This window comes from Electrophorus electricus, chromosome 4 (assembly GCF_041902795.1).
Source record: "Electrophorus electricus isolate QZ-2024a chromosome 4, ASM4190279v1, whole genome shotgun sequence".
NCBI lineage: Eukaryota > Metazoa > Chordata > Actinopteri > Gymnotiformes > Gymnotidae > Electrophorus > Electrophorus electricus.
The window spans coordinates 13447654-13473132 of record NC_137500.1 but is presented as its reverse complement, the minus strand read 5'-3'; the positions used below and the strand labels follow the sequence as shown (position 1 = coordinate 13473132).

The window sequence follows — 25479 nt, the reverse complement described above, 5'->3', positions numbered from 1 at the left end:
TATTTTAAAAAATGTATTTACACAGATTCACTGACTAGATAAAAGCAGATTATAATGTGAAGGCAGATTACTGAAGGAAAAATACACAAAGTCCACTGTAAACCTCTTTACTGTAAAGGTCAACAGATTTTGGGTGGATGTTACAGAGGATAGGAAAAATAAATTATGAAGTAAACTTTAAGGTTTAGTGAAATTCTAAAAAAAACTAAGTGGAAAAGTAACAATAATCTTTTTATTCATCTTGGCTGGGAATTGGATAAACTCTGCCCCTTTTCCTTATGATGGTCTCAACATCCTGGTCTCTGGTCCATTCCTCCTGCCGGCAATCAGAGTTGAGGTCATTTCCTGTCTGGCTGTCCTCACATAGAAAGTCCATGTAGACAGAAAAAACTGGCTGACCATAAGCAGTGTAATCAGAGACACTGCAGCAGCCTACAACGTCCACGTCATCCCCTGCACAGTAGATGGGGCAAAATGACCTAATGTAGTCATGATCTTTGTAGGCTACTGTGGTCCACTCATCAGATTTCAGCCAATCCTCATTGTAGCTGCTGTCGTTCTCATGCTGAACCAGCAGGGGGAGCTGTACAGGGGGCGTCTGCACTTTAACAGCAGTTTTGGTCGATGATATCCGGTGGGCCGATGGTGTACTGGGCCGCGCACGTGGGGTGGAGGTTAGCCGGGCTCCGGTTATAAGAGGGGCGCTGCTGTCCCATGGAAGGTTCACCACCTCTAAGCAGCTTGGGTAAAGAAAAGTGTGTGCATGGGGCTTCCCGGTGGCACGGTGGTTTAGTTCAGGGATGCTCAGGGCCAAACTCTCTAGATGGCTCTCAGAGAGCCGTTCGTCTCCTGTGTCGGTCACTCGCACCGTAGCAATGTGCGTCTCATAATGCAGATGCTCATCTACAACCGAGGGGAAAGCAAGATGGAGATCAGGAGAGAAACATTCTGCCACTAGTGTATCTTTATGCAACTTTATATCAATGAAAGAGAAAATGGATACTGTGCAATTAGAGCAACAAAGTATTACACACAGTCAGTTCTTGTACACGCTATACATTTATAGAACTAGTGCAATGGCTTAAAGTTTAGTTCCTAAAGCTTTCTCAAAAGTTATCACATAGCATATATTTTAATAACTGCTTCTTCTTTTTTTCGTTCAAAGTTCTGATACTGACCTGATGTTAGAGTTGGAGGCTCTGACACAGAGCAGTAAGTAAGCTTCAGTAAATATCTCTCTAAAAACGGGAAAGTCTGATTCATGTTTTAGCTCAGTGAAAAAGCACTTAGCTTCATTTGAACAGATACAAACTGACCTGGGTTTGTTTTGTGTGTACCCAAGGTGACAAGATCTGCACAAATTCTAAATGCAACATTTCTATATTATGACATGTGTGTTATTCTATCTACTAGAACCGTCTGTTATTCTGTCTGCTCACAGTGCCACAACTGGACTACTGTGTGTTCTATGTGCTAGAGTCGTCGGTTCTAGTGGGAGTCGATCAGAGCACACGTGCTTGCATTAGCGACCAAACATTTCTTTATAGGAACCCTCTGCAGATGTACTGCTAGTGATTACAGCCCGTACAAAATGTGTTTGTTATTTTCTGTCTTTTGGATCTTTTTAAAATTAGTATTTCCAGAATTCCATAGTTTTTGTCTGTTTTAGGGAAATTTGTCTTTTGTGATCTTAAAGTTAATTTTAGCTATTCCAGGACATTCATTCTAAATTATGGGAATATTTTAATTATGAATTTAGCCCACCATCAAGTGACATTAGGAGGTCGCAATGCCTCAGGGTTTACCATCTCATTTCACAGTTATATCGCACTTTCAGAGAACAGGTTTAGTTAGGCAGCATACCGGGGTCTAGTCTAGAAAGCAATACTTATAATACCAACTCTGTCTTGAAAAACATTTTACAAGAAACAACATGATATATAGATTACACATGAATGACCTGAAATGATACCTTATTATTGTTTGTTATGCCTGGTTATAATAATTGTGTTAGTGCATATTTGAATGTGTTATTAAGATTAATTCTAGCTGCAGGGTTTATTTGCTGTTTATACTTAGGTTTTACTCCACTAGCAGGATGGAGGCTGAGTTGAAATGAGATGCATTTATAATTTACAGCTTGTCACATATAAAACGTTATAAAAACATGCTCGTCTGACTAAAGTTGTGTCCTGACTAAAGTAACCTGTTTATCTACTCATGTTGTTAGTGCGTGATGTGGCCACTTGGAGGCACTACGTCTTACCATATCGAGTGCATAGCTCATTGTTCTGTGAAAACTAATAGCAATAATCAATAAATCGGTAAATTATATTAATGTCAATTTAATGGAAGAACGTGCAACATTTAATTTCCTGTCAACTACTGTAGATGGGCTTTGAATTCTGCACATTGTAAAATTACATTTCTGAGAATGCATCAAATCCAGTTCCCGAACTTCTCTGCTAAACGTGCAGAACTGAAGTTACCCCAACAATGGCCCCAGCACGGCCAGTCAGGGTGGCTTTTAAAACCTTGGCCTTGGCTGTGCATCCTGCACTGTTGTATAAGCAGCAAACAGACACTGAGGTGTGAAGAAGCGCTACAATCCTATGGGCCGTGCATGGAATGAACTCATGAAGAGATGCGTTATTATGTCGATTTGTCTCTGTTTCAGTGCTCCTCTGCACACTTTTATAGACCAGGATGAATGTTATTAGGGGTTTTTTATGCTGCTGCGAGTGTGTGTGTGTGTTATTGAAAAGAGGACCTGTATAGAAGGGCATGCATTTTTCATGAGTGTTCAGCTATTCAGAACAAATGAATGCAATGTACAGAGAGGTCACTTTGAGAAGGCAGGAGTGCCATGAAAGAGGAACAGAGAGACATGGTAAAACAAAGGGTACGGTATTGGTGAGAGTGCGTGAGAGAGTGAGAATGTGAGGAGGGCGGTGGAGAGAAACAGAGCAAGTGGGGAGGGAGAGAGCGAGAGAGAGAGAGAGAGAGAGAGAGAGAAGGAGGGAGGGAGCAGAATACACAGCTTGCTTCTGCACCGCTACAAGCACAGCTTGCATTTCTGAGAAGCAGAGAGCGGAGAGCAGCTAGAAGCTCAGCCTCCTAGCCCGAGACCAGCTTGGCTGAACGACATCAGCATGACCTCTAGACCGACTCCGGCACGCGACTGAGCGCCGTCGGCCCGCCGCAGGAGTTTGTCCTCCACCTCCTCCAAGGGGACCTCCTATGAACCAGCGCTTGAGCAACCCACCTGAAGCCCACCTACGGCTAGGATCTGTTTCCTCCTTTTTGCCCTCTCTCCAAGGACACAGGCTCCCACTCCCCTTCGCGCCCTGGCACTGCACCCCGCGCCTGCACGCCTGAATGACAGCGTCAAGCGAGCCTCGCTGAGCTCCGGGGGACGCACCACCTACAGCTCCGCCCCTCCCCTCTTCCTCCAGTGAAGGGAAGCTGCACCGGCCCTCTCCGGCGCCGGTCCCTCCCCCCGAAGCCGACCCCGTGTTCTGGGGCGATCGTGTCTTGGGCCGGGAGCGAACCATGAGCGAGCCCAGGAAGAGCGAAACAGACCTGAGAGACAAAGCCATCATGCACCAGCAGCGGCGACTGAAGCAGGCCACGCAGTTCACCCACAAGGACTCGGCTGACCTGCTGCCCCTGGACGGTCTCAAGCGGTTGGGGACCTCCAAAGACTTGGTGAGTGGCTACAGAGTTTGTTGTTCCGGAACCCAGAGCAGGGTAGGATGGGTGAGAGGTAATGAGGATACAAATTAAAAAAAAAAAAGGAGGCTGTAGATAAAAAAAAAAAAACAAACTGAGTTGAGATGGTGAGTGGGGTAGGGTGGGCTCACTTGTTTGGGAGAACTGCCAGAGGAGATACGATGAAAGCTGGAAGGCTTTTGAGAGCATTGATAGCTCAGTGTGTGCAGCTTACATGAGTGGACTTCTAGTGTCAGGGATTATTAGTCACATGACAGGTGAAATGACCGGATGTCATGCCTGTGGTCCGTCACACCGTCACTGTGCTACAGTACGTCACAATCACACACAAAATTGGCCTAAACATCTCAGTGACGAGCTGAGGAACGTTCCATGCGGGAATCATTCTCTCCGGAGTATTTTGTTAGACATCTTTCTCTGTGTTGTGCTGCCTATCTCTTTCTCTCACACTCTCTCTCTTCTGTTCTCAGTACTGGGCCTTCCTGTTGCATTTCCCTAATAATTAACCTGCTGTCATCTTCTGCCACTGTTTTGATTAGATGGCAAACACCCTGCGATGCAGTCCAAGAAACCTCTAGAATGTCTCTCTCTCTCTCTCTCTCTCTCTCTCTCTCTCTCTCTCTCTGTCTCTCTCTGTGTGTGTGTGTGTGTGTGTGTGTGTGTGTGTGTGTGTGTTTGGTAGAATGAGCTCTCAGAGTATGGGGTGTGTGAGTGTGAGCATCATGTGTGTGTGAGATTATAGTGTGTATTTATATCAGTCCCTCTGCACTGCAGGCTAGAGCCAAAAGCTTGTTTCCAAAGCTTCCAACACGCTATCAACACATCTAACACATAGAAGCTTATATCATGCTTAATCCTTAATGTTATGATAACTGAACTACTACTTAAATCATTAAAAGTGCACAATTCCACTAGACAGTACATTTCAAAAGACCTCACTGGTAGTTTCACTTAAAACAAACCAACATCGGTTCTGAATCCCAGCGGAGGCAGAACAGGCTGTAGTAATTATTTTGCAACAGAACAACAGCCTTGAAAACAAAGTACCAGATATTATCTTCTCCATTATCTTCTCCTCTCTCTCTCTCTCTCTCTCTCTCTCTCTCTCTCTCTCTCTCTCTCTCTCTCTCTCTCTCTCTCTCTCTCTCTCTCTCTCTCTCTCTCTCTCTCTCTCTCTCTCTCTCTCTCAGTGTGTGTGTGTGTGTGTGGTGTCATAACCAATTACTCCCAAACTCAAACACTATGCATTGGCAGTACAAGCAAACATCCATATCACAGGCAGTTGAGGGGGTGGGGGTTGTGTACAGACACTCTGACAGACTCAGCCGATTCTAGTTCTGGGATTTCCAATTTCGTTGCTCTGATTTTTCACCTGCCATTTAAGCCTCTGACAAACGAGTATGTGTGTGGCACGGTGCGCAGTTAGACATCGTGCAGTTACACGGCATGAGGTTAGACACTTCCGTGCACTCCATGGCAGTTCAGAGTAGCTGTGGTGGGCTTTCAGCGGGCTTCACCATCACCTTCACCCATCTTGTTAAGGCCTGATGTCACGTGAGGGAGCTCCGCTTATGTAAGTGGCAGATTTATTTTTACTGTTCTATATCCCCGGGCCACCCCACTGCTGCTCTCTCTCTCTCTCTCTCTCTCTCTCTCTCTCTCTCTCTCTCTCTCTCTCTCTCTCTCTCTCTCTCTCTCTCTCTCTCTCCCCCCCCCCCCCCCCCCCCCGTAACACCTCAGAGCAGTTAGCCTGTAAGGGGTGAATTCAACCTAGCGCAAAGTAGTGAAGTGAGTACAGGAGATTAATGATAGTATCTGTGTGTTTGGGTGGGGGGAGGTGTCACATGATCTATTAGAACGTGTTCTAGTGTTCTAAACGTGTCTCCCGGTCACGTGTCATACTGTAATAGCTGGTATCTACTGGACTTGTGCACTGTCCCTGAGTTCAAGAGAACTGCAGGGATAACAGCGGATATTAGTCGACCCCTGCACTTGAGCGCATGCATATGACGGTTCTTCTCCGTGGTTTGACTTTGCGGTGCTTTTTTATTGGCAAGGGTTAGTGTGAGGTTTTAGGCCAGGGTTAGGTAAAAGTTAAGTTTAGGCTCTGGATCACTGCGCTTTTGTTAAGTTCAGTGCGCTTTTGTTAAGCGCTGTGGGCCAGATCGTAGGTGGGAAAACCACTCTGTCGATGAACAGCGTATCCACAGATGCACAGAGCCAAATGCACGGCTCCTCAGACCAACCATGGTCCAGTGAACTAGGGCAGATTATTGCCTAAACACGCATTTCTCACCCATGGCACCAGACCACTGGAACCTTTCCCCTACAGGTACTGAGAACAGCTCTTAATGTTGCTTTTCATTTCGCTTGTCCAGAACGCAAGGCTAGCTAACGGTAGGGCTAAATTAGGGCTACCTGATGAGCTGCGCGGAGCTTTTTCTCAACCCCCACCCCTCCCAGTGAAAAAACTACCTGAGTGTGGAAAACAAACAGCAGTGCTAGAGATAGAGACAATACATTCAAAATGATTGTTTTTGCTATAAAGTAAAACCTTTGGAATTAAAGGTAAAATTGAGGTGAAGTGGCAGAATGTCACATTTTCGCCATGGCCATGTTATACTGTTTTGGAATCATAGCGGTTTTTATGTCTTGATCATCCAATATAGGTGAGCATAAGTATAGAGTCAATCGACTATGATGCTAATGGGTTAGATGCAGTTGTATTGATTGAAAGATGCGAGAGAGAGAGAGAGAGAGAGAGAGAGAGAGAGAGAGAGAGAGAGAGGAGAGAAAGGGAGACAAGGAAGGGAAGCAGATGTACTGGGTCTCATGGTCCTGAACGAGAGAAGAGCCTGTTGCAGACTGATAATTAGATAATTAGAGAGAGAGAGAGAGAGAGAGAGAGAGAGAGAGAGAGAGAGAGAGAGAGAGAGAAATGAACAGCCCTTAGGCTGATTTCAGCTAGTCATTATAAAACAGAGGTCCAGTGGACAGTTCATATCAGGTCCTACATTAACAGCAAAAGGCGTGCAAGAGGGCACATGTACCACCCCCTGTACCTTTAGTTTAGCATTTTAGAACATATTGGCTAATAACATTATAGAGGTAACTGAACCTGATCCCAGATCAGCCCTGTGTGGAGACAGGCCTTGGTCCATCGCTCTCTAATGATCGAGTTGTGCATGGCTATAACTCCATGTTCTTGTATAGGCCAAATCTGCTGGCTGCGATTACAATGTGTAGCCATGTTGATGGATAGGTAAAGAGATTTTTTTTTTCACTCAAAGCAGACAGGCCAGTTACAGTGCCCTCGGTTCTACTGTCAACACGTTTCCTATTCACAGCGAAATGCAAAAGAGAGAAGACGCATTGCTGAATAATTCATCAGACACTTATCTGATGAATGGCCAGCACACGTTAGAAAAAAACAGTGAAAGAAATCCAGATTTGCCACTGTGAGGAGCAGAGTGATACATTTACATGAATTTACAGATGATTTATGAATTCATAGAAATGGTACATTCCTACATGTGTAGGCCAGACATTCTCTTATATATATCAAATCACTTTTACTTTCAAGATCCTAGGTGAAAATCTGGAGTGAAAATCCTAGGTGCTTAGCAACTTACATAAGTACAGTATGCAGGCCTCATATGGCAATGGGAGACTGTCCACGTGAGTTATAAGTGTGTTGTATGAGATTGTCCACGTGAGTTATAAGTGTGTTGTATGAGATTGTCCACGTGAGTTATAAGTGTGTTGTATGAGATTGTCCACGTGAGTTATAAGTGTGTTGTATGAGATTGTCCACGTGAGTTATAAGTGTGTTGTATGAGATAGTCCATGTGAGTCGTAAGTGTGTTGTATGAGATTGTCCATGTGAGTTATAAGTGAATTTTATGAGACTGTCCATGTGAGTTATAAGTGTGTTGTATGAGACTGTCCATGTGAGTTGTAAGTGTGTTGTGTGAGATAGTCCATGTGAGTTATAAGTGAATTTTATGAGACTGTCCATGTGAGTTATAAGTGTGTTATATGAGACTGTCCATGTGAGTCGTGTGTTGTATGAGATTGTCCACGTGAGTCGTAAGTGTGTTGTATGAGATTGTCCACGTGAGTTATAAGTGTGTTGTATGAGATTGTCCATGTGAGTTATAAGTGAATTTTATGAGACTGTCCACGTGAGTTATAAGTGTGTTGTGTGAGATTGTCCATGTGAGTTATAAGTGAATTTTATGAGACTGTCCATGTGAGTCGTAAGTGTGTTGTATGAGATTGTCCACGTGAGTTATAAGTGTGTTGTATGAGATTGTTCATGTGAGTTATAAGTGTGTTGTATGAGATTGTCCACATGAGTTATAAGTGTGTTGTATGAGATTGTCCACGTGAGTTATAAGTGTGTTGTATGAGATTGTCCATGTGAGTTATAAGTGAATTTTATGAGACTGTCCATGTGAGTTATAAGTGTGTTGTATGAGACTGTCCACGTGAGCTATAAGTGTGTTTTATGAGACTGCCCACATGAGTTATAAGTGTGTTGTATGAGATTGTTCACGTGAAATATAAGTGTGTTGTTTGAGACTGTCCACGTGAGTTATAAGTGTGTTGTATGAGACTGTCCGCGCGAGTTATAAGTGTGCTTTATGAGACTGTCCATGTGAGTTATAAGTGTGTTGTATTAAACTGTTCACATAAGTTGTAAGTGTTTTGTATGAGATTGTCCACGTGAGCTATAAGTGTGTTGTTTGAGACTGTCCATATGAGTTGTGTGTTGTATGAGATTGTCCACGTGAGTTATATGTGTGTTGTGTGAGATTGTCCATGTGAGTTATAAGTGAATTTTATGAGACTGTCCATGTGAGTCGTAAGTGTGTTGTATGAGATTGTCCACGTGAGTTATAAGTGTGTTGTATGAGATTGTCCACGTGAGTTATAAGTGTGTTGTATGAGATTGTTCACGTGAGTTATAAGTGTGTTTTATGAGACTGTCCATGTAAGTTATGTGTGTTGTATGAGATTGTCCATGTGAGTTATAAGTGTGTTGTATGAGATTGTCCATATGAGTTATTTGTGTTGTATGAGATTGTCCACGTGAGTTATAAGTGTGTTGTATGAGACTGTCCATGTGAGTTATAAGTGTTGTGTGAGATTGTCCATGTGAGTTATAAGTGAATTTTATGAGACTGTCCATGTGAGTTATAAGTGTGTTGTGTGAGACTGTCCACGTGAGGTATAAGTGTGTTGTATGAGATTGTCCATATGAGTTATGTGTGTTGTGTGAGATTGTCCACGTGAGTTCTAAGTGTGTTGTGTGAGACTGTCCATGTGAGTTATAAGTGTGTTGTGTGAGACTGTTCATGTGAGTTATAAGTGTGTTGTGTGAGACTGTCCACGTGAGTTATGTGTGTTGTGTGAGACTGTCCATGTGAGTTATAAGTGCGTTGTATGAGACTGTCCACGTGAGTTATAAGTGTGTTGTATGAGACTGTCCACGTGAGTTATAAGTGTGTTGTATGATATTGTCCATGTGAGTTATAAGTGTGTTGTGTGAGAACTGTCCATGTGAGTTATAAGTGTGTTGTATGAGACTGTCCACGTGAGTTATAAGTGTGTTGTGTGAGACTGTCCATGTGAGTTATAAGTGTGTTGTATGGGACTGTCCACGTGAGTTATATTATAAGCAGCAGCTTGAACAGATCGCAGTCCGGGCACTGGAGCCTTGTGTTGTCCTCTTTGACCTCCAGAGGCAGGGGTTCACCCTAAACGTTCTCAGGTTACTGTTGAGCTTCTTCACCACATGTCCAGTATGTTCAGTCCATCTGAGGGCCTCCTAAAATCCACTATTAGTAGCTTGTTTTTCGGATCTGAATTTGGAAGTTAAAACTGTTCAGATCCAAAACATGAGGCTTTGTTTCGAGCTTTGAGGAGACTACAGTGTAGAATGCACAGCTGTAATCCACAGACAGTAATCTTGTGTATATTAAAGCTACCAGTACATCACTGACATGATATTATTGATTGCACCGAATGTAATCTACATTTAGATAGCTCATATTTAAAGTCTCCAGCCTCCAGAGGATGTGCTATCTGTATTTTCCTTACAATTGCTTTAAATACCCATACTACAAAAAAACCCTCTAATGAAGCAAACTTAACTCTCAAAGAATAAAATTAATTGTGCTGATTTTACTTGAGTATATCAGAATTGGCAAAGAGAGAGACACCGAGAGAGAGATTGACAGAGAGAGCAAAATAACGATTTCATCCCTGCTGTTAGAATCCATCTGTTCTCTTTTTCTGCAGCCAGGCCTAACCAACTGAGAGGGGAGCTGTGGTTAATTAGGTTTCCATACTGCAATGGAAACTGAAAACTCTTTGTCTCAGGGATATCATTTGCCTCATTATTTCCCCCCACTGCTCGCTGCCTCACTCACAGGCAGGTGGAACGTGTAAGTGTTTTATTTTGCAGACAAATTAACTGAAGTTCCTTGAGAGATTGGCTGAAGAGGGAGGCGGAGAGGAAACAATCAGAGCTTCCAACCAATTAAATCGTCCTATTCTTACATATTAACCTTTTACTAACTCACTCTTGTTGGGTTTTAATTATCTCTCTGTGTTTATCCACAATTGCTCAAACACACACACACACACACACACACACACACACACACACACACACACAAAGCTCCACTGCTTATTAAAACTGAAATGCCCATTCTAGTTTTCATCGTAGTTGATTAACTTGATGTGATCTGAGAGAGCCGGCCAACTGATAAATGCAAACAAAATCGAACCTTTCCAGTATCTACAGCAGGATATAAGAGGAGTAACACTAATTGTCTTCCAAACCAACAGTCCGTGTACAAAGCTCACGCCTACACTATGTTCAACAGTATGTGAAAGGGCATTAAATATTTACATGGTGCATATGACGGGTGTGAACCTCCCCGCAGACAGAAATAGATCTCCACATACCGCCTCTGTGTGATTTCCTGCTTGCCACATGCCCCCCCACCCGTCTTATATGTATGGTTCTTTAATTACAGACACTCTCCAGCCATTCATCGGGCTCTGCTCTGTGCCACTGTACTCCATATTACACGTGCACACGCAGAATGGTTGTAAACGAGACAGCCCTGGCCGTAGAGGAGGGACACTGCCGGGCGGCTGCACTCAGGAGCTCAGGCTGAAGTCAGCACTGGTGGGACTTGAACTGTTTCCCCTATATTTACAGTGGTGTAATTTCACCAGATTGTCACACAAGTCCTGAAAGTGGATATAGAGAACCAAATCAAACAAATGAGGCAAAAGTATTAAATTAGATTAGATTGGATTAGATTAGATTAGATTAGATTAGATTTATCCAATATTACATATCCATAAGTGGCAAAAGTATGTGAACCTTTAGGATTAGCAAATCATTTGAAGAGGAAATTTGCATTAAGTGTTAACAGTCAATGGGATAACAATCAGGTATGAGTTTTATTTAAGAAGAAGGCCATTGGAACAATGTTTTGTGGATGGATAAGACTCATTTAGTTTAAACTAGAAATATTGTTTGGAGAAAGGAAAACACTGCATTCCAGCATAAAAACCTCATCCCTTTTGCAAAACATGGTGGTGGCAGTATCATGGTTTGGGACCATTGTGCTGCATCTGATCCAGGATGGCCTGCCATTCATCGATGGAACAATGAATTCCCAATTATACCAGAAAATTCCAAAAGAAAATGTCAGGCCATCTGTGAGCTGAATATCAAGAGAACGTGGTTCATGCAGTAAGACAATGACCCTAATCGTTGAAGTAGAATAAAAGTTTTGGAATGGCCAAGTCAAAGTCCTAACCTAAATCCAATAGAAATGTTGTGGAAGTAGTTGAGGCAAGCAGTTCATGGGAGGAAATCCACTAACATAACCGAGTTGAAGCTACTTTGTATGAAGCAATGGGCTAAAGGATGACGTGCAGGACTAATCAACAATTAGCCGAAATGTTTAGTTGCTGTCACGGAACGCTCGCCTCTCCTGAGTCACGTGGTTGGGCCCGCCACGTACAGTGGGAGGGCTGTTTGTTTATAACCACACCTGCACACAGCTGCACCTCGTCTGTCTAAATGTATATAAACCTGCGGCAAAGACTGCAAGGTGTTGGTTATTGTCGACATAACGTGTGGATGTAACACCGTACATGTTTAATGTTAATCGTTTTTTGTTTGTATTAAGCGTGAGTGATTCTTGTGAATGTTCGTCCCAGTCAGTGGAGTCTGTGCGTCCTGCCTCTCGCCCTGCGGTACTCGGGCCACTGCACGTTACAGTTGCAGTTATGGCTGCACAAGGGTGTCACAGCAGATACTGAAAGCAAAGGTTCACATACCCGTGCTACTCATAGATATGTAATATTGGATCATTTTCCTCAATAGATAAATAAATCTAATATTTTTGGCTCATTTGTTTGATTTGGTCCTCTTTATCTGCTTTTAGAACTTGTGTGACAATCTGATGAAGGCTTTGGTCAAATTTATGCAGAAAAATAGACATTTCTAAACTTCACAAACTTTCAAGCACCACTGTACAGTATTAATATTTAGCTCATACCGGTAGCACCAAGACACTTTAGTAAGACAAGGCTCAGGGTGACATGAGATATGTGCAGAACAAATATCAGCCAATGCAAAAGTCATGCTTATGCTGTGCGTGTATGTGTGTGTGTGTGTATGTGTAAGACATCCAAGGGTTCACAGCCATGGCAGAGCATAAGATTAAAGTATCACTTTGATTGGGCTAAATATCAGGAGACTGGACCATCCCTCTCCTGCTCTGTTCGTATTCAAAGAAGACTTAATTGGCAGGGGCCTCCTCCACTGCCCAGGCATTTCATATGAGTCTCCAGGAGCAGAGAGAAGCATGATTGTTCGTCGTGGGTGAAGCACACCCAGTGGCATGGCAATGAGTGTTCCCATGACAATGAGTGTTCCCTGTCTCCATCCACCCTCCCGCCACCTCAGGGTGTGCCGTCTCTGACACAGAAAGACCAGGAGCACTGCATCAGAACACAGGAGGAATTATTATGTCATTTTGCTACAGCCTACAGGAAACAAATGAGACTAAGGGCCAAACCTGATGCTCTAATCTAATGCACTAATAGCTGCTAAATTAATGCACTAAAACCTGATCATTTAATGCACCAATACCTCATAATCTAATGCCCTAATCCTTGATAATTTAATGCACCAATACCTCATAATCTAATGAATTAATGCCTGCTAAACTAATTCACTAATACCTCATAATCTAATGCATTAATGCCTGCTAAACTAATGCACTAATACCTGCTAAACTAATGCACTGATACCTGATAATCTAATGCACTAATACCTGTTAAACTAATGCACTGATACCTGATAAACTAATGCACTAATACCTGATAAACAAATACTCTAATACATGATAATCCAATGCACTAATACCCAGTAAAGTATTGTGCTAATAATATACAGTTTGGGCTGGATCATGGTCTTTCTAAATGCTAACCATACCACAAAGTTGATTTCAAAAAAGTGATATTTCAAATACTGCAGGCCAAATTTTAAGGTGATTATTTTAGGCTCTGAAATCAGATAGATAGACTAGCTAACATTTCCACTGCAGGTATCACCCAGTATTTATTTGGATGGCGCTGACTGTGGATTACACAGTGATTACACAGTGAAAAATGCTGGGCTGTACTTACCCAAACACTGGTGGGTGGAACCTAGTGGGTCACTTTGGGGTTGTTTTTTTTGGGGGGTTGTTTTTTTTCCCATGAGGCTCCTGGGTAGTTTCTGTACCTTAGTAGCATTCGATTGGAGATCGAGATAAAATCACAAGTCTCCTTCTCTTCCACAGTACCTATCCAGCTGCAGGGTACAATATGAGAGGCCAAACTAAGACATTCCTCAATGATACAATCTTTACTATAGGCCTAACTTATTTGTAGCATTTTTATGAATGACTTTTTATGGTTTACCATTTAAGGTATCGCATTTTACAAAATTATGGGATTTTTGTAATAATACAACCTCTCCTCTTGTATTTATTATTTAATGTGATCTTAAGCATATTTTGAGGTACCTACATGTCTAAATTATAATGCTAACCTTTAACAGAAAAAAGATCGTGCCAACCCACTGATGCAGTATAATTTGCCCTCTATTCAGTATTAGGTCACATCTGGGTTTAGTGGTTAGCCCAGCCTTGAATGGTGCAGCATCCTATAATCCAGTGCGGTTGAAACCTACCAAAAACCATCTTGTTTAGAACCCAGCATTTTCTACAAGCTGACTGTGTATCTCTCAGTACCTGATATCAGTGCACTGGCATCAATGGACTCACAAGCAACAAACGACAGATGATACTGAACATGTTGTGAATATGATATAGAAAACATGACCCATGAGGATGTCACTAATGTCTGAATCAGCTTATTTGCAGATAGTATTTTTAGAGAGACCACCAGACTGAATGCTGTGGTACCTTTGAGGGGTCATTTCATTGCTACAGAAGGCAAGTGAGGTCTTACGCCACATTTCTTTGACTTGCCAGATTTGGAGCAGGTCTCTCATTTTTCAGTGCAAGGGAGGGCATCTAATATTGGTTGATTTTCTAAAATTGCTTTTACTTGCAAATGAATCTGTGTGAATCGGGACACTACGGGAGTGAGCTGAGTGTAGTGTAGTACTCGCATTTAGTGAGGAAGAGGTGGTGCTGTATAAATTTAACATTTATTGTATTTTTTCTGTTTAATAATATAAATTGCCACACAAATTGCCATATGTAACAAGGGCACACTGTATACACCACTGCAAAGAATCACCATCAACATGACAGCAGGAAACTGGGTTAGATGTTGTTGAATGTCTAGATTAGGCTTTGTGGAACACTCCAGACATTGATTATGCATACGAAACCAGAAATGTCAGCACACGGTTTCACTTTGAACATGTGCCATGATGTCAGTACTGTTAATAAGGTAGTCGATTATAGCAGTAAACATCACATTGGTGATATGCAGCCTTCTACCTAAGGCACCTATGTCTCTAATGTGTCTATTGAGAAACCTGAAGTAAAGTGCCGCCTTTATAAACACCATTGCAAAAAAAAACTGTGGTCTTAAGTCAAGCAGGTCTTGAAACGTCTAGTTCCAGCTAGACACAGCTGCTCCCTTCACTTATCTTTCAAATAAAACTCATCTGTGAAAGAGCGTTCTCAGTGGTTTGTGGCACATATATTTTGGCAACATAGAAAAGAGTTCTTAAATCTTAAACGTGCCCATGAAAAAGATAAAGATATGAACGACAGCATTTCGCCAATGTAGCGCGTTGAGATTTGGTTTAAAGATTCCAGACAGAACGTTTCAAATGGCTACAAGCCAACTATGGTGCTGATTCAAACACAGCTGCAGAAGTTGGGATCATTACTGGGCTGTGCTCCCATACAGTTACTGCTATGGCTTCTCCCAGTCAACTGCAATTAAATAAGACTGGTCAGCCCAAATTATGCAGTGGTTAGATTTTCCAGTGAAAAAATAAATAAATAAATAAATAAATAGATAATTTTATATATATATATATATATATATATATATATATATATATATATATATATATATATATATATGTGTGTGTGTGTGTGTATATATATATATATATATATATATATATACATATATATATATATATACGTATATATATATATATATATATATATATATATACGTATATATATATATATATATATATATATATATATATATATATATATATGTGTGTGTGTGTGTGTGTGTGTGTGTGTGTGTGTGTGTATACGGTTGTATTTGAAGCCACAGTATATATGTATTAAAGTCTTATACCTGCATGCAGGTTTGAAGTTTTTTTGTTGTTGTTGTTGCTGTTGTTACAGCAGTCAGAGCTGAAAAGAAAAGAGATAATATGACATTTATCTGTCTGCACTGCGCGCTGGTCAGTGGGTGCGCGGATCGTAACGCAGACGAACAGATGGAGCAGCAGCGATTCGGGAATGAGTCGGACCGTGCAGCCGGGACTCTTTAGTTCTTTACTATGCTGCCTGGGTTTCGGAGCCCCGCTGGGTCAGCCATAAGGCCTACCACAGCCACACGAACTAGCGTTACAATGCCGACGGCGGAGTTAAACACTCCCAAGCTGAGCAGGCCATTAGTGGAAAACGTGTCAATCATGCTCTGAAACACAACATTTCTTGTGTGGTGTGTCAGTCAGAGCCTAGTAACTGTCGTCTCAAGGAATTAGCCTCTCATGAACGCTCCCTGAATGTCACAGTGACTAATAGTAACCGCTTCACAAAGCTATGCGACACGTATAACGCAACAAAGTCCCAGGAGTTAATTATGTCTTTCGGAAAATTTTTGAGGGCGCGTTTCCACACTAAAGGTAGCAGAGCAGTGCTGTTTCAGTTACGGTAATTACGGTTCTCCCTGGAGCACAGGTGTCTTTTTATTTGGACGATATCAATGTCTTGGTGCTGGTCACATTTTAACCTCTTCAAAACCATGTGCTCCTTCCTGCAAACAAACGTCTGTTAATTGAAAATAACCGTGGCAATGTCAACGTTATTTTAATTTATGAAATGACTGACACAGAGGTTAGCTTGTCTGGTCTTTAAGTCTTATCAGTTTGTCAAGCGCATTCCTATTTCATGTCCACTTCTTTTCTCAATACTTTCCATTAAGATCCAAATAATCTGCCATTTGCAAGTAATAGAGAAATTATGTTTTTTGTGGTGAAGTGGTTGGTTAGTGCCTGGGTTATGTTTAGGAGTGAAAGTGTTGTATTTAATATATATCACAGTGGTTCCCTACCCAGTTCTTGGTGAACCCCAGGTGCTTCACTATCCTGGTTCCCAACACGCCTGAATCAGGAACACTGAATATCTGGCACATACAGTTGTAGATACCATTGAGTACACTAAGGACATTTCCTCAGTAGTTTATTATCTATTGGTTATTACTTATTATAATAATATAAGGTGTTATTAGGTGACAATCCCCATAAATGACAGTATACTTTACTATTCCATGTAACTTTATATAATCTTTTCAAATAAATTCATTAACTAGGCTGTGTAAATAAACAAGTAATTTTTATTTTCTACTGCCATGAGCAGCTATACATCAAGCATCTATACAACTATTTTAAAAATCTGTAAGCAAAGGTCTGTCAGGACTGGGTTGGGTCCAGTCTGCTGTGGAACATGTCCAACAGACAAAGAGATGTCGTTTCAGTTGAGATATTTCATTATTTCAGCTCAACTAGAGATGCTTAATCACCGTGGCACTAGTAACAGTTCATCTCTCTCCGACATCACCTCCTGTCCCTGTCTTTCCTGCTTTCTTTTCGCAGCAACCACACAGCATCGTCCAGCGGCGCCTCCTGGAGGGCAACATCCCCCGGCTGCGCCGGGAGGCGCCGGACGCACCGGCCCACGTGCGCTCGCCCCTCGTGGACAGCAAGGATTTGGGTGAGACGGAGGAGAAAAGTGAGAGTACAGTGGACGACTCGGCGGAGGAGAGGGAGTCCCCCGAGGAGAGCGAGAGGAGCCTGAGATCGGAGGAGGAGGAGGAGGAGGAGGAGGATGAGGAAGAGGAGGAGGAAGAGCTCAAACAGAAGCAAGGAGAGCAGACGGAGAGAGAGGGGGAGCACCAGAGAGCATCCGCTCTCTCAGCTCTGATGGTGCAGTGTAAGGTATGCGGAATGTGTAGGCCTCTCAGCCATATGCCACTCAGTTGAGCTCATAAAGGCTCATAATGGCTCTTTTTCACCTTCGTCTGAAATTTTATCTGTGCCTCACAGATGGAGTTGATAATAAGATGTGCTGGTGAAACAAGCCTTCTCAAGCCCCCAGAACTTATGACTCATGCCTTTCCATTTACTGCCGCACACACACACGGGCCGTCGTAACGAGGTTTGAATGGTACGCATCACTGAGACGGCCAAATCTGCTTACACCTACAGAAGCTTCGCCGAGCGTATCCGCGGCCAGTTAACAACAAAGCCGGTCAACCCGAGTGTGCGACTTTTAACATAATCAGATGCGGTCCAAATGGCAAATCCATTTATATATTAAAATATATTTCTATATTAAAGCCTGCCCACAAACAGCCTTCTCCCACAGTAGAGGTTGGCTAATCAAGAGACTTCTAAAAATGATAACTTCCTTGGTGCTGCTTCATTCATGGCATTCGGAGGTTAAGAGAAAACCGTCTATAATGGATCTGCGTGTCAATTCGAATACACTGAATAAACTGTCTACGAATTCACAGGATGTGTATGGAGCAGGGCTGCTCCTCTCCTCAGCCTCCAGCGAAGGGTTTAATAGCATAGAGCACCACACACACACTTCCAAACTAATGGAATTAGACCTGTGATGTCACTGCAATGTTAGGGAATCTAGTCTGGATCATGGAGAACATGGGTGGTTGACTGCATCTAGAATACACATATGGACTGTCTGAGGTTGCCCCCAACGAGAAAGAGATAATGCTCATTTGCATTTAAATTGGGACTTGGTTGTGTGATGATGTTGATGCTGAAGAGGTTTTAACAAAGTGATCCACAGTAGTGCAGCATTATTTCTTCGCCTGCTATAGTGTTTGTGTAATCTTTTCTAAACAGCAGAATCATGAATGGTGGTGCTATAATATATAAAGGTGCCATTGAGAGGCGACAGTCTTGTCTACAGAATCTTGTCACACACACACAGAACCTGTAGTGAATACTCACACACAGAAAAACAAGAAGCTCATCTACAGAACCTATAGTGAACACACACACACACACACACACACACACACACACACACACACACACACACATACGGAACCCATCATGGACTCTCTCACACATGGAAAAATCATTGTGCAATGGTTCAGAGTGAGGCTCAACATTGAGACTTCCTCTCAGATCTGCTACTCGTGCATCAGGTTGTGGTGTTGCTCTACAGGGTGGTGCTCTCTAACTAATCTATGGCTGTGTTTAAAACGTAGCCTCTCACCTAGAGCTCACCTCAAATTCAGAGATAAGTGACAGTTTGTTTAGATGCTTTTCAAAAAGAATGAAGTAAGGAAGTAAACATGAAAACTGTAACCTTTGGTTTTAAAATGATTGACGAGTATAAGTAAAACCTTAGTGGAAAAAATATGGGGAGGTTTAGGAAACATCTGGGGTCTGCACAAATGAAAGACAAAGATCATGGCACTGAAACCTATGAGGTTGGAACAGTCAGTGGGGTATATTTCACAACACTTAAGAATGAGTGTCCGTAAATGATGGAGACTTGAAACAATCTTACCCCGAAGCGTGGAAAGCACCCTTGCTGTGGTAGGAAGCTTGCAACAAAGCTGCGTTTGTAGAGGCGAAGGCTGCTCACTTTAAGGTACAGGAAACTTATGGTGGGGTGCTTACAGACCCTTCAATACTAACGAAAAGAGAGGAAGTGAATAAATCACTCAGACGCAAAGCCGGTAGTTCAGTTTGCGACGATTTATGGATCACTATACGCTTGCTTCAATTGTGTTGCCCTAATTTAGTCTGTGAATATATTGCACTTGTTTGCCTAATACAAATAAGGACAGCCCAAATTAGTCAAACCATCATTTACCAAAACCATCTGAGTGATCCTTTATGCTTATATGAATCTCTCATAGTAATGGCAGGGTGTTTAAAAAAACTGAGCTGTAAATATCATGGGTGCCATTTTCTTTTTTATTTCTAACTGGGTTTTTTTCTACCTCAGTTTTACATACTGGGGTAGACACAGTAGAGTCAAGAATCAGAACAGTGAAGGTTCCCAAGGTTCCTTCTGCTCTACCCATCCTCATCCTCTACCTTCCCACCTAGGGTGCCATTCTCGAGTTGTTTATATATATCTTATCTATAACAATCTTAAAATAATTAAAAACATGTCAGAGTTATGCGTTGTGACACTTTTCAAAATACACAGTGTAGGCGTCTCATGACTCCTGCATGGTGACCATGTCAAAGGTCCCTTCTACTGCCTGTTCAGAGCATACTGCTGACAGGTCATGAACGGACAGGGAACCACTGGATGAACAATTAGGTAAAGGATAGGGCACATCTTGCTGAGTCTACATATGCCTCACCAGTCTGTCATATATTCACAACAAACAGAGAAAAGTAGAGAATCATCAGACAGGACATGTGGTCAGGGTTAAATTCTGATGGGCCTGGCGGAACATAAGATCAAAGGGTAAGACTAAAAATAAACACACTGAAATGAAAGATTAAAGGTGGTTAAAAGCCGCCTCTGCTGTAATGGGGCTATTATGACTGGGCAAAATTAGGTAAAAGTTTATCCAGCACTGGACAACAAATCCAACAAACTCTGAATAAAATCTTAGTCATGTGATTTCCACATCAATGGCAGTGTACAAATCTCCATTCTTTAGTGTGACTTCCAATTCAATATGACACATTTACAGTTAAATGCTTGGCAAGCCTGGATGTTGGATGAAGTGACTCTGTAGAGACACTCTGATTTGTATTTTAGAGTAAAGTTTTTTTGTTTTTTTAAAAAATAATAAATCACTTCATTAAATGACAGAGAGCTGAATCTACTTTAAATATATTTCATATACACTCACTGCCCAATTTATTTCAAAAGCATTTATTTATTACCATAACATCATGTGGGTGTAAAGTTGGACACTACAACCCATCTGTTATACAATATGTGTTAGCCATCTTTCAAATTTTAATTAAACGTTCAGGTTCTGACCCCTGAACCCATGCCGGCTGGATGTTTTTGGCTGATGGCACCCTCTCAACTCAGTCCTGCTGTGTCTGACACCCGTATGCCACTGCAGTGCACGGTACCATGCCACTAGCATGTCAGTGTAGTGCTGGCTGGAGCATATAAAGTGGGTGAAGCATGAACCTTGCTCCACATCTCCTTCATATATCGCTTTTAAGATTGTTACAGAAAGAGAAAGCGAGAATTCATGTCCATTAAAAGCAAGCCTGCAAACACCTACAGGCCACTTAAAAAAAAAATCATTTTGTGCCATGAAGGCTTTGGATGTTTTGAGTGTTAGGACCTCTGATGAGTAATTAACATTATATTTCGTGTTCGCCCAATTTTTCAGCAGGCTGGCAATTGGTATCAGTATCGATATCAATATTTTGATCTCTTATACATTACTAGAGTATTTCCAAAGTGTAAGTGCTGTGATCCACATTTGTAGCACCGATGGTTCTGAAGGCAATTTTGCACCACACAATGTGTGTTCCAGTGCTTTCAGTCTGTGGGATGGAACACTACTTTAACACATGATCAATAGCTACCAGTGTCAGGTGCGAAGGGTGCACCTAGACAGCCTCTGAGTGTTCACCCACTACCTCCTCTGGCTGTGTGTGCGCGAGTGTGCTCGGTGAGCTAGTACTAGGTGATCAGTGGGCCTGTTTCCGTTGCAGTGCGGTGATGCTGAGGTGAAAGTGTCTGTCAATACAGGCAGCCAGCACAATCAAATCTCCACTACATGCTGCAGAAGGCTGGGGTGAGTCAGATCTACACACACTCCCACACTCTTGGGGGAAAGGCTGTAATTAAATAAGCCACAACTCTAGACTAACTTGAACCTAAAGCCACCGAGTTAAAAAGAAAGACATCCTTTAGAGGAGGATGTGGAATTGTCTTTGTGTGAGGACAGTGTCCATGAAATAAAGCATAGACACACAGTAGAGTATCACAGTAGAGTCACAGTGATAGAGTTATTGCATGAAAAAAAGATTTCATTCCTGTCATGTGCTCCGTGTGTGTGTTTGTGTGTCGCAGACTCAAAGCCAGTCTAAAGAGTAAGGCTCTCTGTGAAGTGTCACCTATACTCCTCCAGTTTGGCAAACAGAGAGTGGAGTGTGCTGCTCAGGTTGTAGGTAAGGTTTTAGTTTTAAACATCAGTACCAGATTGTTTTGTTTGTTTGTTTTTTTAAAAAGATGATTTCCATGCCTGTCTTGTTTAACAGGTTAGCAGATCAACAGAAATTTGCATGTGAATCAGCATTGAGAAAAGACTACAAAAGTCTTTTGAGAATTAGACTACAAAAGATTAATAAGCAATGCATTTTGATGTGATTGGCTAAGACATGTGCATGTGCGTCTATGCCATTATACCTCCGTGAACGTCCTTTAAGAGGAGAAGCCTGTTATTACATAAGCTTCAGAGAGTGTGGTCATGCACTGCTTCTGACATTTTCTTTTACCGGCCACGAGGCGGTCAAAAAAAAAAGGCATGAGCCATGAGCAATTACCCCCAAACACGGGGGCGGGGGGGTTACATGAAAACCCATGACATATCAATGTGCTAAAGGCCCCACTCATGAAGCCACATGGGGCCCAGTTAGCGAGGCAGAGGACGAGTGCGTGTGCCTGTAGGGGTAGAATGTTCCCTCATTCTTTTTCATTCTTCTTTCACAGAAGACGAGGCGTCCGAGCTGTGTCTGGGCCTGCAGACACTCCTGGAACTTAAAGTAAGACTCTCGGTGTCTCGGTGTCTGGTCATGGTTGGTGTTCGGTAGGTCAGACTCCCGCCAGCAGCCTGGGCCAGTGCGCGCTCTATCTTAAAAGCGGTTAGTTTCAAAGCTTTGTTACTTTGAAGGCAGGATATAATCAACAGGCAGCATCTAGAGTGCAGGGCTGCTGGTTAATGGAAAATTGGCTTCCACATCATCATCAAACTGCGATCTGATGAGAAACATCAGCAGTACGGCTCTAAAATCTGATATGGTCGTCTAAGATCTGGGCCAACAGAAACAGAAGGATAGCACAATTTGGTCGAGTTCCCACCGGAGGCAAACTTTAATCCTGACATTTTCTCAGGGAGGCTCAGCAAACACGGGTGAAAAGAATGAGCGTGGAGGGCTTTTAACTCGTTAGATTCCGATCCCGTCGCTATGAACGCAATAGCCAGCTTCACACCAACTAGACACGCTCTGACATCCACTTCAGGAAATCAGCATCACCTCACATTTGTTCTGAGATGGTAAAAAGCTGCAATTTCTCCTCCGTTATGTGCCTGCATCTAAATGGTTCACTTGGGAATTTCAAACCATTTCCAGCATGGAATTAAGCGTTCAAAGCAGGCCAAAAATAGACACGTCCTTAAAAAAGTCCGGGGGGGAGGAAATCTGGTATTAGAACTGTCACTTATCTCTGAGGAGATAATTCTGCGCCTGGTAGAAAAGAGACTCCAATGTTAGAAGACTGAAGAGCTCTTGTGGGAGGAATATGGTGGTCCGTGAACTGAATCGAAGTGCTAAAAACTGTGGGAATCATTGAAACTCGCTCTCGTACACACAGTCATATCAGCCCGCGTCAGGTCTTCCGTAGCTTATCGGTACAGCCTGTGCTAACAACACCAGAGCCATGGGATCAGTTCCCATAGAGCACACATGTCTTAACACTGCTAATCAAGAAAGGCACTCTGGTTCTGCCAAGTGTAGTAACTGATATATAGTCTCACCACACAACCAGAAGGTTTAGTCCATTAAGCATGGAAATGAGTAGGGAAATATTGACTATTTCAAATACAATGATTCAATACAAAACAGTTGAAGATATTATTCGTGGTTTACCAGTCATTTACAAAAGACTCATCCAATATTAAAGAGTCCCCATTCTCCCTGGAGAATATCATCTTCAGATAATATAAACTTGAAGTACTGAGGCTATTTGGAAATCTATTCCAATCTAGTAACACATGAATATGTTTCTTTATTTTTTTTTTTAGAAGCCACTGTTGTTTATTTTCCACAGTGCTGCGTTGACCTGAACACGAGAGTGCTCCGGCTTCACGGCAGTGGTGAGGAGCTGCCCTTTTTGGAGACACCTGCCTGCAGTCAGTGCCATCGCCATGACAACAACAAAAACCTGTGATCTTTGACCTCACCCTCTAAATCCACTGACGTGGACAAGGGGAGGAAGTGTTTGTGGGAGGGTCTGTCTGGAAGTGTGTTTGGACCACTGCCATCACTATGTGTCCTCACACAGCCAGGAGACCAGAGACAGGCAACTCCCTATACCTGGTTATTCTATTCTTCTTTCTCTCTCTCCTTCTCTGTCCATCCAGTGGCGTTGTTTTCTGTGCATTTATGGAATCATGCAAATCATTTTTATCCTACTTTTTGAACAGGTGTTCATTTTTATGGAATACATTTATTTTTCAATCAAAATTTTAAATAAAAAAAAAAAAAACCTGATCTGGAGATAAAATAAATAATTTGGTGATTGTTGCACAGTTAAATGCTGTTATGATTCAGAAATTAAGGCTTCTGTAAAGGGCAAATTGTACATCCCGTAGTCTGTGTATCTCAAACGTATCAGAACGTTTCAAGTTTTTTTTTTAATCATCAAAGTTCAAAGTTCAAAGAGGTTTTATTGTCATTTCAGCTATATACAAACGAGACAATGTTCCTCCAGGACCATGGCGCAACACAAAACAACAGTGCAACAGACAACATGCTACACAAGTGCAAACAGTCCAAACAGTCCAACAGTCCAACCAGTCATTGATGTGAGAGAGGAGTACATGTTTGATTTGTGTTGCAAGCATCTTCCGGAGGCTGTTATGGTTTCTGATAGTTCGTGTCTCTCACAAACATGCAGGTCTGCAGCTCAAACTCAACTACCTTTTCTTAAGCCAAATTCCTTCTTAAAGATACCATGGTCACAGGAGGCCCTCGGCGGGTTCTCTATTGCTCCTAAGAGCCTGCTCTGTCCTAGCCTGAGCCAGAGACCTGCTCTGCGGGACTTTGCATGGCTCTGATCTTTGTGCACGTCCGAGCTCCCGCAAGTCACACCGAGATTTCGCGTTTTCGGTCCTGAGCGTGGCACCAGTACAAGCGGGTTCTCCGAACTGATTTGCGTGAGTAACGGAGAGGACAGCGCACAGCACTTTGAATCTGCTAACATCGTCTTCTCCGTTTCACTCTCAGAGCCGTGACGGATTCGTCATAGGCGTCCGTTTGCGCTTATGTTCTGTGCCAGCCTCTGACGTCTTGCAGTTCCCTGTATTCTACGGACGAAAGAAAACAGATGTACGAGAGAGTTTATTTTAGGTGGTGTTTTTTTCCTTCTTCCTTTTCTCTGAACTGCATTTTCTCTGCCTAATAAAAATATGTATTCTGGCTACGAATGTGTCTATTGATTTGATAAAATGGTGGAAAATGCGGGTCTGTGCACTAAAAAAGAGACCTAGAAAACATACAAGGAAGGCTTCAACTGAAGAGTCCTAAAAAAAAAAAAATCAATAAATAAAAAATGCCAGTTAACTTCCAAATCACAGTAGGTTTAAATGCACAGCCAGTGCAGTGAGGGTTCTCACGGTCACGTGGCCCTGGTATGGTCTTACTCCGTGTGGGCCAAGCTGCTATTTAAAGTCTTGTAGGGGGAGAGGAGGCAGTTTTTCCCAGAGCCAGTGGGAGCAGGAGGGCTAACGCACCTGACCCTGTCCCCACTACGACCAGATCCATCTCCCGTCTGCCTGCCAGAGCTTCCAAGCGTTCACGAGCTTTCAGAACTTAGCCAAAAGGAAATCGTTCCAATGTAACAGAGTAAAAATACCTCGGTTTGGGTGAAATAAGCAGCTCTGTTTTCTAGATGTTATTCATAATGAAGGATTCCTTGCAGCGACTGAAGTAAATTCACACTTCATGCTCAGTCCTTA

The 25479-nt window shown here is 42.5% G+C and overlaps 2 protein-coding genes across 3 annotated transcripts in view; one reads left to right on the top strand and one right to left on the bottom strand.

The window, feature by feature from the left end:
- Positions 1 to 88: 88 nt before the first annotated feature.
- The window catches only part of itfg2 (integrin alpha FG-GAP repeat containing 2), a 69957-nt gene continuing 44566 nt past the window's right edge, over positions 89 to 25479 (bottom strand). Inside the window, exon 14 of one of the 2 annotated variants that reach the window (XM_081712490.1) lies at positions 89 to 903. The gene's annotated coding sequence lies outside the window, so the exon portion shown is untranslated. Of the gene's footprint in view, positions 904 to 24771; positions 24829 to 25479 lie in introns of those variants that run through there. The other variant, XM_081712489.1, reaches the window with a different exon arrangement.
- Positions 3008 to 24944, top strand: nrip2 (nuclear receptor interacting protein 2). The gene is made up of 6 exons (XM_027026978.3): positions 3008 to 3708; positions 17144 to 17485; positions 21233 to 21315; positions 21594 to 21691; positions 22233 to 22285; positions 23571 to 24944. Exons 1-6 carry the CDS (start codon positions 3553 to 3555, stop codon positions 23688 to 23690), a joined length of 852 nt encoding a protein of 283 aa, XP_026882779.2. The 5' UTR covers positions 3008 to 3552; the 3' UTR covers positions 23691 to 24944.